Source organism: Hypanus sabinus, chromosome 19, assembly GCF_030144855.1.
Source record: "Hypanus sabinus isolate sHypSab1 chromosome 19, sHypSab1.hap1, whole genome shotgun sequence".
NCBI lineage: Eukaryota > Metazoa > Chordata > Chondrichthyes > Myliobatiformes > Dasyatidae > Hypanus > Hypanus sabinus.
Window position 1 is genome coordinate 74,245,291 of NC_082724.1, and position 20,640 is coordinate 74,265,930.

The window sequence follows — 20,640 nt, forward strand, 5'->3', positions numbered from 1 at the left end:
CCAACAGTGCCATGCCCCCACCTTTTCTGCCTCCCTCCCTGTCCTTTCTGAAACATGTAAACCCCGGCACTTGAAGTAACCATTCCTGTCCCTGAGCCATCCAAGTCTCTGTAATGGCCACCACATCATAACTCCAAGTACTGATCCACGCTCTAAGCTCATCCGCTTTGTTCACAACACTCCTTGCGTTAAAATAGACACATCTCAAACCTTCGGTCTGAGCGTGTCCCTTCTCTATCTCCTGCCTATCCTCCCTCTCACATTGTCTACAAGCTTTCTCTATTTGTGAGCCAGCCTCCTCTTCCCCAGTCTCTTCAGTTCAGTTCCCACCCTGCAACAATTCTAGTTTAAACTCTCCCCAGTAGCCTTAGCAAACCTCCCCGCCAGGATATTGATCCCCCTGAGGTTCAAGTGCAACCTGTTCTTTTCGTACAGGTCACACCTGCCCCAAAAGAGGTCCCAATGATCCAGAAATCTGAATCCCTGCCCCCGTTCCAATCCCTCAGCCATGCATTTATCCTCCACCTCATCCTATTCCTATTCTCACTGTCGTGTGGCACAGGCAGTAATCCCCAGATTACTACCTTAGAGATCCTGCTTCTTAACTTCCTTCCTAACTCCCTGTAGTCTTTTTTCCTACCCATGTCATTGGTACCATTACGTACCACGACCTCTGGCTGTTCTCCCTCTCACCACAGCATATCTTGGATGCAACCGGAAACATCCCGGACCCTGGCACCTGGGAGGCAAACTACCATCCGAGTTTCTTTCATGTGTCCACAGAATCGTCTATCTGACCCCCTAATGAGTCCCGTATCACTGCTGCCATTCTCTTCCCTCCCCTACCCTTCTGGCCAGAGGCACGGCCACTGTCGCTCCCCCCATGTAGGCTGTCCCCCCCAACAGTACTCAAACAGGAGTACTTATTGTCAAGGGGTACAGCCACTGGGGTACTCTCCAGTACCTGACACTTTCCCTTCCCTCTCCTGACTGTTACCCACTTGTCTGTCTCCCATGGCCCCGGTGTGACCACCTGTCTGTAACTCCTCTCTGTCACCTCCTCGCTCTCCCTGACCAGGCGAAGGTCATCGAGCTGCATCTCCAGTTCCCTAACTCGGTCCCTCAGGAGCTGCAGCTCAACACACCAGGTGCAGATATGGCCATCTGGGAGGCTGGGAGACTCCAGGACCCCCCACATCTGACACCGAGCACAGAAAACTGGCCTCACACACATACTACTTCCTTTCCACAATTAACACAGTTAAACCTACCTCGCCTCGTCCCATTACCACCTAAGCCATTGAGCCAAAGCCCTGTCACTCTGCTGCCCGCTGGCTGTGGCTGATTAGTCATTGTAACCTGCCCTGTGATAGGGCTGGGGTTAAACTGGTGGGTTGCTGGGCGCTGTGGCTCATTTGGCCAGAAGGGCCTGTGCCACACTGTAGCTCTAAATTAATAAATTACTGGGCGACTTGAGTTTTTAATTGTGGAATGTTTAGTTACTGCCTGTATGGTTAAACTCCAGTTAGGATCTGTTTTTCATGTCATTAAGCAGCCTTTGTCGATTTGCTCCTCCTCCAGAACCCAGTACTGGATTCCATCTCTCCCTCTCGTGGTCCCAAAGCTGGAGGAACATCTCTTGTCCTCAGTGGTGTCAGGTTGCTGACTGGTAGAACAAGTGATATCAAAGTGTTTGTGGGTGACCTGCCCTGTATCATGTAAGTATATACATTGCTGTAGGAAAGCAGTGAGCCCTTTCAGAACAAATACAGTGACATGTTGACCAAATGTGCTGTGTAACAGTACAAGAGGAGGAAAGATTTTTGCCAGCATAGCATCTTCCTAGACAACTTGCCCACCATTGAAAGTATCTACATGAGACGGCACCTTAATTTATTGTCAAAGACCCCATTATCCAGGCGATGCCATCTTCTCAAACCATTGGTCAGGAGGTGCAGAAGCCTGAAGTTCCACACCAAGTTCAAGAACAGTTACTTCTCTTCAACCATTCAGTCTTGAACCTTGTGTTGCAGCCCTTATCACTGACTCAAGAAGGCAACATCCATCATCACAAAGCCCCACCATCAAGGCCGTGCCATCTTCACACAGTTCTGTTAGGCAGGAGGTACAGAAACCTGAAGTCCCACACCACAAGGTTCAAGAACAGTGACTTCCCTTCAACCATTCAGTTCTTGAACCAGCCTGCACAACCCTAATCACCACCTTGGTAGAGTAACACTTTGCACTGTAATCTGGTTCTAGTTGTGTTCTTTCTTGTACAATTTGTATATAATTTAATTCATGTTTTTTTTCTTCTGAATGTTATGGCTCCAGTGCTATGTGTCTGTAATGCTGCTGCAACACCCATGCAGACATGTACTTGTGCAAAGGACAATTGATTCAACTTGACTTAGAAACACAGAAAACCTGCAGCACAATACAGGCCCTTTGGCCCACAAAGCTGTGCTGAACATGTCCCTACCTTAGAAAGCCTGACTTAGCCTGACCTTTCCAAAGAATAATATTACCAACCTACTTCATCAAAGTGACCTTTTGAGTTTAAGCTCTGGCTGCAGACCTGCTACTGGACCTCAAAGCAACATCGGTGAATCAGACGTTATTTGCAACCGGTGTCCCATCTCAGGCCATCCAGCAGAGATCCCCTTGAGGGACTCACTGGTTTCCTGATCACCAACCCATGGTTTCTGAGGCTAGTTAAATATCCTTATTGATATCTCCTGATGCACTCAGGATATTCTTGGTCTGCCTGTTTTGGGGGCTGCCCCAGTACATCCTCACACACTGGCCAGCGACTTGCAGGCTGTAAGGAAAAATTTTGATGATCACGTAACAGTAAATTGAAAAGGAATGCAGGTGCTGAAATTTGGAGCAATAAACTATCTGTTGGAGGAACCCAGTGGGTTGAGCAGCATTGGTGGAAGGAAAGTAACTGTTGATGTTTGGGGTCAGATCTTGCATTGGGGTTGATAGTGGAGAGGGGAGATGGAGAGGTGGGGACTGGTGAAACAGGAGCCTGAAGGGGTGAAGGTGAAGAGTGGTGGGACGATTGAACTAATAGGGGAGAAGAAAGAGCATTGTTGGGAGATAGAGACGGGTGAATGATAGGTGGAGACAGATAACAAAGAGATGCACGGGGGTGGGCGGGCAGGGAAGGATGAATGAGCAGACAGATATAGGAAGGTGATAGACATGAACTTAAATGTTCCCAGTGCTGGAATCTGATGAGTAAGAATGGTGTTAACTCATACTGATTTTCTTGAGGATCTGTAAACGTGGACTTTCTTGGTTAAAACTGTTTATTGAACTTGTCCCCTGACAGCTCTGGTGAGGTAAAGGATGACCACATCCAATGTTGCACAACCCCCTACAACCAGACCGGAGAGCTGCCCATCACGGCTATGTATGGTGATGTTCGCAAACAACCGAATCATGTCTTCTACAGCTACACTGAGGATCCCAACATCACCGTTGTGCGACCGGACAAGAGCTTCCTGGGGTGAGCTGATCTGTACAAGTTCAAATTAAACTTATTATCCAATTGTGTTAATGGTACATAAAATACTTTGAGATTAATTTTCTTGCTGGCATTTATAAGAAAATATAAAGAAATGCCATAGAATTTGATGAAAAATTATGCATAAACAACCAATGTAGAAAACTGTGTAAATAATAAAAAAAGAACTGAGAACATGAGTTTTAAGGATTTGCAATATGAAAGAACAGTAAAACAAACTATTTTGCACAGTCACCAGTCTTCACAATTTTTTTGCCACCTGTGGAGGTGATACTTGCTCCTCCAAACATCATTTGGGATGCGTGCCCACTTTGTGAAGACATGGGGCCCTGTCTTGCCAGACCAGTGCAGAACACACAGAGGAGATGGTTAAGCCCTAAGCAGCAGGCAGGTTGGATGGTGAGGGCTGTGGATCATAGAGGGTAGACCCAACTGGAGGTGAAAGGGAGGCTGGGGATTGGTGTTGGTGAGCTTGACATGTCTTTGGGTCCTGCAGCTGTGATCAGGGTGGAGGCTGGTGAGCTGGAGGGCTGGGGTGGAGTGTGAGCTAGGTGATTGGTAGTTTGGTTGCTGGCTCAGGTGGGGGTTTCAAGTCTCAGATGATGAAGGTCTGTGATGAAAGTGAGCCAATAGATGACACCAGGTTGAGATCTCCTCATTTCCCACAGATCTTTGCAATGCATGACTTAGAAGTTGCATTTCAGCAGGTGTTGCACAGCTGTGGATGTAGGGCATAGATGGGGTAATTATCTATGAGTTACTCAGATGCATGGAGGAAACCAGATGAAAAATTACAAACTCAATGATTAACGTTAACTATCAAGCCCATGGAGCTGAGGCCTGGTCCATTCTCGGGCTCACAGAGTTGAGGGTCACTGCCTACTCTTGGGATAAAAGAGCTGAGGGTCACTGCCCGCTCTTGTGCTCTCTGTGTGCCCTTTTCTGGTGCTTTGTTACCCATGCTCTTGTTGAAAATCATCTATATGATGGGAATTCATGGTTGTCTGAGGTTTTAGAAAGGAAGAAGTGTGTAATCTCAGAAATAGAGTTCTTTCTCCATGTATGAGGACACATCAAGTTCATGTTTGTTTAATTATCATTCAATCATACATGAATACAGCCAAATGAAACAGCTTTCCTCTGGGGCCAAGGTGCCAACGCATTACCAACACCACACAGCATGCTGCACACAGCACAAATGGCAGATATGGTTATGATTTCAGAAAAAACATACATTTACAAAGAGAAAAAATATACCGCGAGGCATGACTAGATTGATGGTAAGTTGTTCTGGTCCAGCTTATTCTTCCACTGGAATGATAATTGAGGTTGTGATGAACGGGCCAAAAAATCTCAATGTAGGCTCCACCTATTGAGCGGCTTGTATTTATATAGCACCTTTCACATCCTCTTTTTCTACCTCCTATACTACTGACAATGAAAAATGTCAGAAATGTGGCATTGGGTGAGAAAAATGGTGACCAATCTACTCACAGCACACATGTACGATGCCAGAAATGGGCTATCTATTCTTTGGTTGGCAAACTTTGGATAAGATACAGAAATTGATTCCCCCATGCATCTCTTCAGGTGCTAGTGAGTCTTTGCAACCTCAAATGGGTCACTTTTGATACCCTGCTGTAGAAGGCTTTAATCGTTCCCTAGTACGAATAAGATGGACTCTTGACTTCACAATCCACCTCAATACAATCTTGCACTTTACTGTCCACCTGCATTGTACTTTCTTGGTACATGTTACACTTCATTCTGATTCTGTCATTGTTCTATCTTGCTCTACCTCAATGATCTGATCAGTATGAACAATATACGTTAAGCTTTTCGCTGTGTCTTGGTACATGAGCAAAAATGAACGAATTCCAGAAAAGCTTTGAGAGGCATTCCCTGATGAAGATTGTTGACTGGTCTTGTGACCTGTTTCAGTGGTGGACGAGTGATCAGTGTCCAAGGTCAGAACCTGGATGCAGTGCAGACACCCCAGATGATGGTACGGTTACTCCCAAAGAATAGGCGACAGAGATCAACCAAGTTACAAAGCAGGCCTTGGCGGAGGAAATGCGGAATGACAAAGGACGGCAATTCCAATGGGACGAGTTTTCACGAGGTGAGACGATCTGGTTCCATTAACTGGATAAGATGGTGAAGTAAAGGGAAAGGTTTACAAGCAACTCAGCTGAGGTGACTGGATTGAGCCAGCCATACACTGTGGAGTAAGGTGATCACTGTCAATTGCAAGGCAGATTGTTTATAGCGGTGGTCCCCAACTGGGCTGTGGCCCAGTGGTTGGGGACCACTGGTCTACAGGACACCTTAGGGCAAGGTCAGCAGGACAGCACAGTGATAGGTACAGTCAACATGTGGGGTACTGTGTGATGGGCATAGCCCTGTGAGGGAGCTGGATACAGTTGGTGGTAGATGAGACAGGTACAATTGCTGGTAGGGGTCAGGGGAATGGGGAAGGTAGGGACAAGGGGGTGGGTGAAGCAGGTAGGGACAAGGGGGTAGGGGGAATAAGTAGGGACAAGGAAGTGGATGGGGTAATTACAATTGCTGGTAGGGACGAGGGGGGGGTGGGCAAGTAGGAACATGGGATGGGTGGGGCAGATAAGGACACGAGGGGTAGGTGAGGCAGGTACAATTGTTGGTGGGGACACTGGGTGGGTGAGGCAGAGGAGGGGGAGGGAGCTCCACAGGCAAGGGGTGTGGTACAAGTTAGGGCTGGTGGGTGCCTGAGGATGAGGTGGGTGGGCCCCATGGGTGGATTGTGTGCAGTTGGTGGGGTAGGGTGCGGGGGACATTGTGGGTGAGGCAAGAATGGTTAAAAAAAACACATTCAGCAGTGGAAGTTGCAGAAACAAATCTTCCGATCCAGCTGCACTGTACTCTCATTGTTTATGACTAAAGCTTACTTTGTTTTCCACATCTACAGCTCATCACACCTACATTCTGGGGCAAATCTCCGTGGTCCTCTGTCCTGAGCCAAAGGTGGATCGGCCCTGGGGCCTCCACTTCCACTGCTGGATGAATACCTGTTGTCTCCCAGCAATGAGGTTCTGTCTGGAGCTTCTGTTGCCGTTTATGCACCTCTGGGTTTTTATGGGATGGGTTTACTAGCCCCATTCTCAACTCCCTTCCTTTTGCAGATGGGTTTGGAAGTGTCAGTGACGGAATTGCAGTTCACTTTCTGCTGGTGACAAAATGGTGCCTACAATGAAGGAAGAGTTCAGTCATAGCGGTAGCTCAGGCTTGGTGGGATGTAGTTGCAGCATCAAAAGAGATGAAAACAGAAGAGGTTTTCTGCTCATTTCTGTTGTGAAACTTACATGCGCACACACACAAATATATGAAATTTCTGATTCTCTCAGATTTGTTGAAGAGAATCAGCAATTTGAGATGCATCAACGTCTCTCAGAATGCTGGGGGGACTCAGCACCACTGGAAATGAATAAACAGTCAATGTTTCAGACCGAGATCCTACCGCAGGACTGAAAAGGATGGGGGAAGAAGCCAGAATAAGAAGGTAGGAAGAGAGTGAGTAGGACAAGCTAGAAGATGATGGGTGAAGCCAGGTGGGTGGGGAGGGGATGAGGTAAGCTGGGGGATGATAGGTGGAGAAGGTAAAAGCACTGGAGAAGAAGGAATCTAATAGGAGTGGAGAGTGAACCATGGGAGAAAAGGAAAGAGAAGGGGCATTGGGAGTGGTGACAGGCAGATGAGGAGAAGAGTTAAGTGGATAGAGTTGGGAAATGAAGAAGAGGGAAGGCAGGCTCCGTTAACCTGACTGTAGCCTCATTATGGTAGAAGAGGAGGCCATGGACTAACATGTCTGAATGGGAATGTGGACATGAATTGAATTTGATATGTATGATGTGTGGAAATTTCACAATTCATGTTCAATATATAATTAGTAGAATTATATATTGAATAAGGACTGAATTAGCCAGCTGCAGACTTTGATGCTGATTAAAAAATACTGATTTAGACAGCAGGAAGCTCTGAGGTAATTTTATCAGCTGTAAGTCATCGGCTGAAGATCAAAATGGGAGGCTTAATCCTGGCACAGTTTGACCTTATCTGGTTTAATTTCTATGTGGGTTTTTCTGTCAGCTGTTTGACTCAGTGGCAGCAGAGTTGTAAATGAAGACAAAGCATCTTTATTTACTGTATTTATTTTACTGAGAGATTTAGTGTGGAACAGGCCCCTCCAGCCTTTCGAGCCATGCTGCCAGCAACCCACCATTTAACCCTTGTTTACGGAGGTCACTGGAATTGAACTCCAACCTCTGACTCTCTGAACTGTAATAGCTACACTACTGTAGCAGAAAATGTTAATGCACAGCAAGATGCCAGAATTCCAATGCCTGGCTCTGCTTACAGAGCGGTCTGGTTCCTTCAAATGCCATTGCCTCTAACAGTATCACTGGAGTGAGATTTGACCCCTTAGCCTTGTGAGTCAAAGATGAAAGCAAAATCAGGTTTATTATCACTGCATATGGTGTGAAATTCATTGCTCTGCAACAGAAGTACAGTGTATGTTTTCAGGCTTCTGTACCTCCTCCCTGATGGTAGTAATGAAAGGGGTATGTCCTGGGTGGTGAGGGAGGGCAACAGCGTTGAATAAGCCACGGCTAATGCACTGGGCCACCATGATTTGCTGAATGTTGTTCTACAGGGAGAGCGTGGACGAGCTGGACCTGCCTCTTCGGCTTCTAGAGTAATGAGACACGTCGTTGAGTCAGAGCTTTGGAGTAAATAGGAATCATTACAACACGGGTGGGCACCATTTACCCATATTTGTTCATGCCAGTTGATAAAGAGCTGTCTAGCCAATTCTCACATTCCCGCACGTGGTCCGTGCCTGAAAGGCATTGGCTCTTCCTGTTTACATTCAAGTGCTGTTTGAATATGGTGAGAATTTCTGCCTCTATCTCCTTTCAGACCATGAATTCCAGATGCCTAACTTCCTTCGGATGATTTGTTATCTCTTCTGTCCAAAAATATTTAAAAGCCAGCAGATGTACTTTACTCAAGGAGATAGCTCCTTTCCCATTACTCTTCTTGTGTACCCCATAATTTTAAGACACTGTGGCGACCCACTTTCCAGCGCACTCGAACCGGCTCACAAAACGGTGCACGCCGGCAGAGACACCAGCCCCAAAAAGGGCGGCAGGCCTTCTTCACCAGTAAGGGGAAAAGCCCGCGCGCGGGAAGGGACTGTGAATATGCAGCATTCCCGCCCGGGGAGGGCGGAAACGGGAAGGCTTAAAAGTGAGGCCGCGAAGTTTGAATAAATCTTTAACGCAACTGCAACTCACCATCTGCGTGTCGTTATTCCAGCGCTGTGTGTAGCACACCGCTACAATTGGTGACCCCAGACGGCCCAAATGATATTTGGACCGAAGATAAACGACGCCACATCTGTTCATGCAGTTTCGTTAAAACTGCCAAGCTTCTGGACGCCACGACCTCACCTATGGTTCCAGCAAGCAGAAGCCCAATTCCACATTCGGCAGATAACCTCGGATTCCACACGTTACTACTATGTGGTGAGCTCCCTCGACCAGGAGACAGCCGCCCAGGTTGAGGAGTTCATACAGTCGCCCCCGGAGGACAGCAAGTACACAGAATTCAAAGCCCTGCTCATAAGGACTTTCGGACTCTCACGGCGCGAGCGAGCTGCCCGTTTACTGCACCTGGATGGTTTGGGAGACAGGCCGCCGTCGGCATTGATGAACGAGATGCTGGCCCTGGCTGGAGGTCACAAGCCCTGCGTCATGTTTGAGCAGGCATTCCTGGAGCAGCTGCCCGAGGACATACGCCTGCTGCTGTCCGACGCGGATTTCAGTGACCTCCGCAAGGTGGCGGCCCGGGCAGATGTGCTGTGGAAAGCCAAGAAGGAGAGTGGGGCGTCCGTCACACAGATCACCAAGCCACACGCCCAACAGCAGACCAGACCAGGCCCGGCAGCAGAGCCCACTAACTTCAGAGGCAGGAGTGAGGAGACCAACGAACAATAGTGCTTCTACCACTGCTGTAGCCCGCCCTGCAAGTTCCCGGGAAACACCAGGGCCAGCCGCTGCTGATGGCTATGGCAGCTGGCCATCGGGATAGCCTCCTGTATGTCTGGGACATGCAGTTGGGACGCCGCTTTTTGGTTGACACCGGAGCCGAGATCAGCATCTTACCTCCGACGAGTTACGACACCCACAACAGAGAACCGGCTCCCACCGAGGGCCACGAACTGCAGCACAGTAAGGACCTACGGCACCCGTACGGTGCAGCTACAGTTCAGCTCCAGCCGGTTCACGTGGGACTTCACACTGGCCGCCGTAGCCCAACCGCTCCTGGGAGCGTATTTTTTGCGGGCTCACAGCCTACTGGTCGACCTGCCCAGGAAGAGACTGGTCCACGCCGAGACCTTTCAGACGTTCTCCCTGGGTGCAGACCAGTTGCCAGCCCCTCACCTCGGCTCCATCACGCTGTCCGGCAACGACTTCACCAGGGTCCTGGCGGATTTCTCATCGGTTCTGGTGCTGCAATTCACGGCAGCCTTGCCCAGACACGGGGTACAACATCACTTCCCGACACAGGGACCACCCCTCCACGCCCGTGCTCAAAGGCTTCCCCCACACAAGCTCCGGCTGGCGAAGGAGGAGTTCAAGAGGATGGAGGAATTGGGGATCATACGGCGGTCCGACAGCCCATGGGCCTCCCACCTGCACATGGTGCCCAAAGCAACAGGGGGCTGGAGACCATGCGGCGACTACCACGGACTGAACTGAGCTACAACACCGGACCGCTACCCTGTGCCGCACATTCAGGACTTTGCAGCAAACCTGCACGGCGCTGGATCTTTTCCAAGGTAGACCTCGTCTGGGGATACCATCAAATCCCGATGCATCCGGACGACATCCCCAAAACAGCACTCATCACTCCATTCGGCCTTTTCGAGTTCCTCTGAATGCCGTTCGGCCTAAAGAATGCCGCACAGACGTTCCAGCGGCTCATGGACGCGGTGGAACGTGACCTGGACTTTGCAGTCATCTATTTGGATGACATCCTCATAGCCAGCAGTAGTTGTCAGGAGCATTTGTCCCACCTCCACCAACTCTATGCCTGACTGAGTGAATACGGCCTAACGATCAACCCGGCCAAATGCCAGTTCGGACTCGACACCATCGACTTCCTGGGCCACAGGATTACTAAAGATGGGGCAACCCCTCTGCCCGCCAAGGTAGACACGGTCCACCATTTCCCCCGACCCAACACAATTATCAAAGGCCTTCAGGAATTCGTGGGTATGGTGAATTTCTACCACCGCTTCCTCCCCTCAGCTGCCCGAATCCTACTCACCCTATTCACCCTGATGTCGGGTAAGGGCAAGGACATTACCTGGGACGAGGAGTCCGCCGCCGCTTTCATTAAAACCAAAGAAGCCTTGGCAAACACCGTGATGCTAGTGCACCCCAGAATGGACGTCCCTACTGCCCTCACAGTGGACACATCTAACACGGCAGTCGGTGGGGTGCTGGAACAACTCATCGCGGGTCGCTGGCAACCCCTGGCGTTTTTCAGCAAACACCTGCAACCACCCGAGCTCAAGTACAGTGCTTTCGACCGGGAGCTGTTGGCACTATACCTGGCAATCCGGCATTTCAGGTACTTCTTAGAAGGTAGGCCCTTCACCACGTTCATGGACCACAAACCGCTTATCTTTGCATTCATGAAGGCGTCCGATCCCTGGTCATCCCGCCAGCAGCGACATCTGTCCTACATCTCCGAGTACGTGACAGACATCCAACATGTCTCGGGAAAGGACAACATTATGGCGGACGCTCTATCCAGACCTACCATCCAGGCCCTGTCCCAGGGGGTGGACTATGCAGCGCTGGCAGAGGCGCAGCAGGCAGACGATGAGATCCCTAGTTACAGAACCGCGGTCTCTGGTTTGCAGCTCCAAGACTTCCCCGTAGGCCCAGGTGAGAGGACCCTACTCTGTGACGTCACTACCGGCCAACCCCGCCCTGCGTCCCGGCAAACAGGCGGCGGCGCGTTTTCAACTCCATTCACAACTTAGCGCACCCCTCCATCAGGACAACCATCCAGATGGTGGCCAACAGGTTCGTTTGGCACGGACTCTGCAAGCAGGTCAGTGAATGGGCCAAAACGTGCATGCAGTGCCAAACAGCCAAGGTGCAGCGGCACACCAAAGCCCTGCCGCAGCAGTTCCACCCCACCCACCGGCATTTCGACCACATTCATGTGGATATCGTGGGCCCCCTGCCAGTGTCATGTGGAGCGCGGTACCTCCTAACTATGGTAGACCGGTTCACGAGGTGGCCAGAGGCGGTCCCGCTCACCGACACCACCTCCGAATCCTGCGCCCGAGCACTGATTGCAACCTGGGTGTCCTGCTTTGGTGTACCGGCCCACATTACCTCCGACAGAAGCGCCCAGTTCACCTCCAGTCTGTGGTCAGCTATGGCCAGCCTTTTGGGAACACAGCTGCACCACACAACTGCCTACAACCCACAGTCGAACAGGCTAGTGGAGCGTTGCCACCGTCACTTTAAGTCGGCTCTCATGGCCCGCCTGAAAGGGCCTAACTGGGCGGACGAGCTTCCCTGGGTCCTGCTCGGAATCCGCACGGCGCCCAAAGAGGATCTACACACCTTGTTGGCCGAGTTGGCCCCTGGTCGTCCCAGGAGAGTTCATACTGGCCCCAAGGGGGCAGGCAGGAGGAAGAAGCCGCAGCATTCCTGGACAGACTACGTGAGAGGCTCAGTAACCTGGCCCCCATACCCACTTCACATCATGGACAGAGCCCGACCTGCGTATCCAAAGACCTGCAGAATGTAAGTTTGTTTTTGTACGCCGGGGCGGACATCGGGACCGCTACAGTGGCCCTACGAGGGGCCATTTAAGGTGATCAGGAACAACGGGTCCACGTTTGTACTGGACACTGGGGGGAAAGAGGAGGTTTTCACGGTGGACCGACTCAAACCGGCCCATGTGGACTTGGCGCAGCTGGTCAGGGCTCCGGCACCGCGGCGCAGAGGCAGACCTCCCAAACAGAGACCGACTCAGACTGTGGACATTGGGGGGTGTATCGCCAGCTCTGGGGGGGGGGGGTTATGTGGCAACCCACTTCCCAGCGCACTCAAACCGGCTCATAAAACGGTGCATGCCGGCAGAGAGGCCGGCCCCAAAAAGGGCACCAGGCCTTCTTCACCAGCAAGGGGAAAAGCTTTGGACTGTGTCCTGCATCACATGCTCCCTCTTTGTACATCTGGAAGTTGCCTGATTGCACCGATGTCTGTCCACCCTCCTGAAGCGTGCCATCAGAGTGTGTTCGGACGCCAAGTACGCCACTTGTTGCTTAAGCTCCAAAAGTGCCACTGTACTACAGAAACTGGACTGCATCGGGCAGGAGGTTCAAACCACCCAATACATCACCAGCACCAACATACCTGCCAGCAAAGGTGCCGGATAAAGACAGAAATATCATGAAGGATTCCACCCACCCTGCACGTGGATTCTTTGTCTTAGTCCCATCAGGGAAAATAACCACCTGACCGGAAAACAGTGAATTGCCCCAAGCCATCAGGCAGATCAATACCTTCACCCTTTAGCTCTTCCCACAAAGCCCCCCACCACCACTACATACACATCACCTACCTTATGTACATACAATGTATATAACAATTACTAGTACAGGTTTCCCCCACTATCTGAAGGTAGAGCGTTCCTATGAAATGGTTTGTAAGCCGGAATGTCGTAAAGTGAAGAAGCAATTACCATTTATTGATATGGGAAAAATTTGTGAGCGTTCTCAGACCCAAAAAATAACCTACCAAATCATGCCAAATGACACACAAAACCTAAAATAACAGTAACATATAGTAAAAGTGGAATGATATGATAAATACACAGCCTATATAAAGTAGGAATACTTTTTTGCAATCATTGCAGCACTGTCTAGCATAGCAAAAATCTCACGTAAGCGAAGTGTTCTCGGCAGAAACACTCAGCACAAGCGCTCTCAGCAGAAGCACTCTCTCCAGTAACCTTTCAGCTATGAAGCTGCCAAATCATACCAAATTACACATAAAAATACACAGCCTATATAAAGTAGAAATAATGTATGTACAGTGTAGTTTCACTTACCGGAAGACAGTGAACACACTGATGATGGTGTGTTAGGCTGAGTTGTTGGAGGCTGGGGTGGTGGGAGACCGGGGTGTCATCTCATTGTCGTCTGTTTCTATCAGGGCAGGCAGGTCATCTTCTTCTATGTCTGCCTCGCGCATTTTTCTATCATACAGTTCTTTGTAAACATCCTGCAAATATGCCCTAAACCTACGCACCCTTTCAAAATTAAAGTTGTACTTTTCTGCAATCATTGCAGCATTGTCAAATGTAGCAAAAATCTCACGCAGTTGCTTCACATTCAGTTCCTGGATGACATCACTTTCAGTCCGTTCGCTACTGTGTTCGATTTCAATTGTTATCCTTTCCTCTTGCAATTACATCAGCTTTTTGTCTATCAGTTTTTGCTCATAGGATGCCAAAACGTCTTCAACATCATCTTCATCAACTTCCACAAGCCAAACTCACTTTGTCCGTACTTCATTCACCATAATTGAAGCGCTTTATTATGTCTAGTTTTATGCTAAGAGTAACACCCTTAGATTTCGGCTTTTATTGACCGGAAGAAGGAACAAGCAGTGAGTGACTACATCCTGGAGACTGAGGGCCGGGCTCAGCCCTTGATCGCCTTTATACCGTGGTCTGTGGGAGGAGCCACAGGAGCAGTCAGCAGGGGGCGTGTCCAGACAGGTATATGTAGTTCACCACATTCACCCCCTCTTTGTTTTAAAAGAGTCCCCATGTGGCGAAGTTTCTTACAGGTTAAGTCTATCAGGTGGTCGAATCTGTCGCTGCGATCTTCGTAGCACCGGCTGTGATTGCACAGATGCCGGCGACATTAGTGATTGCACAGGAGACGGAGGTTGTGCTGGTTCCAGTCCACTAGGCGCCAGTGATCCCTCATGCATGTGCGAGGCGCCTGGTATATATGCGTATGAAACGCCCGGTATGGGAGTGTCGTGAGGAGTCTGTGTAGGGTTTGGTGTGCGCGGTGTCACCTCGGGTACAGGGTTCATAGTTACCGGAGAGTGTACGGGGTAGTGGTCTGCTGCACCTGCGGGCGCCAGGTCGCGGACAGAGACCGTGTCCTCCCGCCCAACAGCTAAGACCACGTAGGCATACTGGGGGTTCTCATGTAGAAGGTGAACCCTCTCGACCAGCGGGGAGTATTTATTACTCCTCACATGTTTCCGGAGCAGCACTGGCCCTGGGGACGTCAGCCAAACTGGCAGAGTGGTCCCAGTGAGACTTCCTGGGAAAAGAGAATAGGCGTTCGTGAGGGGTGGCATTGGTGGACGTACATAACAGAGAGCGGATAGAGTGGAGTGCCTCAGGGAGGACCTCCTGCCATCGAGAGACCGGCAACCCTTTTGACTTAAGGGCTAAAAGTGTGGCCTTCCACACTGTGGCATTCTCCCTCTCCACCTGTCCATTTCCCCGGGGATTATAACTCGTGGTCTGACTAGTAGCAATGCCCCTAGCTAGCTCCTCACTCGTAAAGGAGGACCCTCTATCACTGTGGATATAGCAGGGATACCCAAACAGAGTGAAGAGCTGGCGTAGGGCTTTTATGACGGACGTGGTAGTGGTGTCGGGGCAGGGAATGGCAAAGGGGAACCGCGAGTACTCGTCGATAACATTGAGAAAATAGACATTGCGGTCTGTGGAGGGAAGGGGGCCCTTAAAGTCAACACTCAGTCGCTCAAAAGGGCGGGTGGCCTTGACAAGTTGAGCCGTGTCAGGACGGTAGAAGTGCGGTTTGTACTCAGCGCAAATTTGGCAGTCCCTGGTCATCGTCCTGATGTCCTCCAGGGAGTACGGCAGGTTCCAGGCTTTCACAAAATGGTAAAATCGGGTGACCCCTGGATGGCAAAGTTATGCATGAAGGGCGTACAGCTGGTTGAGCTGTGTGCTAGCACACGTTCCCCAGGATAGGGCATCAGGGGGCTCATTGAGTCTGCCAGGCCGGTACAGAATATCATAGTTGTAGGTGGAGAGTTCTATTCTCCACCGCAAAATCTTATCATTTTTGATTTTGCCCCGCTGTTGGTTGCTGAACATGAACGCAACCAAGCGCTGGTCGGTCAGCAAGGTGAACCTTTTGCCAGCGAGATAGTGCCTCCAGTGCCTAACAGCCTCCACTATGGCCTGGGCTTCTTTCTCCACCACGGAGTGCCGAATTTCAGAGCCTTGAAGGGTTCAAGAAAAGAATGCTACTGGCCTGCCTGCCTGATTGAGGGTAGCAGCCAGCGTGAAGTTGGAGGTGTCACTCTCTACTTGGAAGGGAATAGTCTCATCCACCACATGCATCGTTGCTTTGGCAATGTCCCCTTTAATGCAGCTGAAGGCCACGCGGGCCTCGGCAGAGAGGGGAAAAGTGGTAGACTTGACCAGGGGGCGGGCCTTGTCTGCGTAATGACGGACCCATTGGGCGTAATAGGTAAAGAAGCCCAGGCACCGTCTGAGGGCTTTGAGGGTGGTGGGAAGAGGGAGTTCTAACAGGGGGCGCATACAGTCGGGATCAGGGCCAATGACCCCGTTTTCCACGACATACCCAAGGATAGCGAGTCGGGTGGTTCCAAACACACATTTGTCCCTGTTATAAGTAAGGTTCAGAGCTGCGGCCACTTGGAGAAATCGTCGGAGGTTGGCGTCGTGATCCGGCCAGTCGCGACCACAGATGGTGATGTTATCCAGATAGGGAAATGTGGCCTGCAGTTGGTACTGGTCCACTATCCGGTCCATTTCCCTCTGGAAGACAGAGACACCATTCGTGACACCGAATGGGACGCGCAGGAAGTAATAGAGCCTGCCGCCCACCTCGAAGGTGATGTAGGGACGGTCCTCTGGGCGGATGGGGAGCTGGTGATAAGCGGATTTCAGATCTATGGTCGAGTACACCTTGTACTGAGCTACCTGGTTGACCATATCCGCGATGCGGGGTAGGGGGTACGCGTCAAGCTGCGTGAACCTGTTGATGGTCTGGCTATAGTCCACGACCATCCTATTTTACTGCCTGGTCCGAACAACAACCACCTGGGCCCTCCAAGGACTCGTGCTTGGCTCAATGATCCCCTCCCTGAGCAGCCGCTGCACCTCCGACTTAATGAAGCGCTTTATTATGTCTAGTTTTATGCTAAGAGTAACACCCTTACGCGCTCTTTTAGGTTTTTCCGATACCTTAGAACTCATCTTGCTAACGGATGCACAAAATAAATTGAGATAAAGCACAGATACTCAGAGGCACGTGTTTAAGCAATGGCGGCTAGAATGTTGTTCCGGGGGAGAAGTTCGGCTGCTCGGGGCACACGCTGCCTGTTCTTGCACGCTGCCTTTTTTCAAAGCATTTAAACAACTTATGTTGGTGAAAACAGGTGACTAATGTCAGTCTTTCATAACAGTGAGGTGTCGTAAAGCAAATGTTCGAAAAATGGGGACACCTGTATACAATGTATATAACAGTTACTAGCACCGTGTGCTTTATAGGGTTGATTTTATATTCATAATTATTGTGTTTTTTTTATGGTGCCCTTTATGTTTATTATATTCTTAATGTTATTTTGGATCTGGAGTAACAATCATTCTGTTCTCCTGTACTGAAGAATGACAAAAGTTAATGATGAATTTTGAAAACCCAGAGTTTGGGTTCTGCCAGCTGACTACACTGGGTTATGAGAACCACCGTGGCCATGGAAAACATTGTAGAGCTCCCTCAACAAGAGAATGTGTATTTCACAGGCTTGAAGTCCAGCAAAACAACTGATTAGGTCAGCAAGCAGAGAAGTTAAAAGTTCAAAGTAAATTAAACCCCAAAATTCACCATATACCACCCCAAGATTCATTTTCTTGCGGGCATACTCAGCAAACCTATAGAATAGTAAGTATAACAGGATCAATGAAAGATCAACCAGAGTGCAGAAGACAGCAAACTGTACAAATGTAAATAAATAGCAAGATCACGAAATAAGAAGATAAAGAGCCCTTGAAGTGACATCATTGGTTGTGCGATCTTGCAGAAACCAAAATAATGCAATCTATTTGATCCTTTACTGTTGTCTTCACCTCGGAGAAGTCCCTCACTGGTGAAATGCACAGGATAATTGCTATAACACTGACGGTTGGATATAGTTGACATTCTTCTCATCACTGTTTGTTCCCCATCTCCGACTTTGCAGTTTTATGAGTCCTGTCAGGTGAATTCGTCCTCCTTCATGACTTGCAAAACGCCGTCGATCGAGGCTCCCATCAACGGTGCGGTGATCACTGTACACTTCATCATGGATGGTCTGTGCTTCAACTTCAATGAAATCAGTCCAACCAAGTTCACGTACAAGCCTGACCCCATTCTGAAACCACTCAACACAGACGACCCTTTGAAACCCTACAGACACAAGCCTGGCAGTGTCCTTTCTGTAGAGGTACGATGACTTATAAAGCTTGTATGGCTTTCTCTTCTCCCCTCCCTTCCCCATCTTCCTTTCCAGTCCTAATGAAGGGTCTCAGCCTAAAATGTTCTCTCTTTATTCCTTTCTGTAGATGCAGCCTGACTTGCTGAATTCATCCAGCATTTTACATGTGTTAGTCAAGATTTCCAGCATCTGCAAAATTTTTTGTTTAATATGATGCATTCTTTGATATTACAGATGGTTTTTATCTCAGCAACAGTATTTCATGTAGTCTATACTTGTACCTTTTTGAAGAACTGCTGTGTTTGATATATGCTTCAAAGACTACATCTGCAGTTTTAGTTTAATTATACACTCCCTCAGGTGATCATTATAACTCTTAACAAACTGTCATATTCCTAAAACAATGTTTTCCACTTTGCTGGGTGTAATAGTAAATTAGACTGGAGTTCTAGAAGGAATTTTTCAGTATGATATTATTTCCCCAATTCACTACACAGTTGGAAACTTTTGACATCTATTAATTGATTACAATCCCACATCAATGATTAAACCCCCACTTTGAAGTGTCTTGGCATTTTCTTGCCTGTAATTTATTTTCTCCCCACACCTTCCCCCATCATGATTTGACAGTGTTCCTCGTCATCTCTCATATATGGTCTGACATTATTTCCTCAGATTTAATTGCTCTCGGAAGACCTATCTTTTTCCCTTCAGATTCATTTGCCCATCTCACCAAACAAACCTCAGCTCCCAAATTGTTGCCTCGCTGCTCCTCTGCACACTGTTTAATGCAGTTATTTGAGTTACTGTCGCCCAGTTTGGCCATACTCCTCTTACCGCTCACATTAATGAGGTGTTTTCACCCACAGAACCACCAGTCACTGGATATTTCATGTTTTCCTCAACATCCTCTGTAAACTCCAGACACTACTGTGCATGAAAATCCCAGGAGATCGGCAGTTTCTGAGACACTCACACCACCTAGTCTGACACCAGCAACCACTTCACGGTTGCAGTTACTTAGATCTATTTCTTCCCCATTCTGATGTTTGATCTAAGCAACAACTGAACTTCTTAACCATTTTTACATGTTTTTATGCATTAATTTGTGCCACATGATTGGCTGATTTTATATTTGCTTTAATGAGCAAATTTTTTGTTTAATATGATGCATTAATAGTTACTGGGTGTACATTACCACTGCAGTCAAACTTTATTTCACTGTTATTCATTGTGAATAAAGCACATCTCTTCTCCACATGTCTGATTGCAGTCTCTCTCGCCTACAGGGGGAAAACCTGGATCTTGCGATTACAAAGGAGGAGGTGGTAGCAATGGTGGGTGAGGGGATGTGCCTTGTGAAAACTCTGACTGGGAATCACCTGTACTGCCAGCCTCCTTCAGAGCAGCCTGCCCCACGCAGGAGGAGTAAACGTGACAGCACGGACATGCTACCAGAATTTATAGTAAGTTAAATATGTGTGGCTTATGGCATACTTGATACTGAACAATGTTCACTCTCATTTTTTTTCAGCTGCACAAGCCAATCATTGCTCTGAGCAGGAATTTTTTACATGGACTGAAATTTGTGCACACAAGATGTTTTTTGTAATATGCATACAATGAATATTCAGAATGAAAGCTGAAAAAAGATCACATACTTTTGGTTTTATTTATTAATTGAAGGGTTTAAAGACATACAATACAACAAAAGAAAAATCTTCCATATTTTATAAACTTTTAGATAGCATTGACATTCAGCAGACTGGCAGTTTATTAACAACGAGCCACAGACTTACATTCTGCATTTATTGTTACAATGTTGTCACTTTAAACACCAACAGTATAAATACGTTGAAGCTCTAAAATGTTTCAAAAGCAAAGGTTGTGGTTTGTTTATTATTTAGAAAATTTATGGATTATATTCATTCACACAATCAACTACAGGACATTTCACCATTATATTAACATAGATTTCAAAATTTTATTAGTGTTATTTCAAAATTACATTAACGTTATATGGAAGACACCTGCAGCTGCAGGCAACAAAGACAATGTGCTTGGGAGCATCTCAGTTACTGTATTGCCGAAACTTAGAGGGAAGCGTGTTACTGAATATAATCAGATGTCTTTCAAAGCTAAAAGAAAATTGCGTAGTTTTCAGTTGGCACTGAAGTCTGTTTCTCATTTTGTTTCTCCCTTTCCATCTTCGTTCTCGCAGGTGCAAATGGGAAAACTGAGTTTCACACTTGGAAAGATCCAATATGATGCAGAGAGCCAGTCTAACTTCCCCCTGGAGGCACAGATTGGACTTGGTGTAGGGGCATCCATCGTGGCGTTGATTGTCCTGATCATTGTCCTTATTTACAGGTATTCCATAGTTAAGTCATGTTCGCACTGCAGTGGTTAGCGTGAAGTTAGTGCATCTCTGTAAGTTTGCATGTCCTCCTTTGTGGAATGCATAGGTTTTCTTTTGAGTGTTCCGATTTCCTTCCACAATCCAAAGCCGTACTGGGTAGGTACAGTGGA

The 20,640-nt window shown here is 48.3% G+C and overlaps 1 protein-coding gene across 8 annotated transcripts in view; it reads left to right on the forward strand.

The window, feature by feature from the left end:
• Positions 1–20,640, forward strand: part of plxnb1b (plexin b1b) — a 411,056-nt gene that overhangs the window by 337,166 nt on the left and 53,250 nt on the right. For all 8 annotated transcript variants that reach the window (XM_059944759.1, XM_059944752.1, XM_059944755.1 and 5 more), the window contains 6 exons: positions 1,582–1,718; positions 3,341–3,517; positions 5,477–5,657; positions 17,878–18,120; positions 19,401–19,577; positions 20,333–20,481. In XM_059944759.1, the coding sequence (XP_059800742.1) occupies positions 1,582–1,718; positions 3,341–3,517; positions 5,477–5,657; positions 17,878–18,120; positions 19,401–19,577; positions 20,333–20,481 (1,064 nt within the window). The remainder of the gene's footprint in view (positions 1–1,581; positions 1,719–3,340; positions 3,518–5,476; positions 5,658–17,877; positions 18,121–19,400; positions 19,578–20,332; positions 20,482–20,640) is intronic.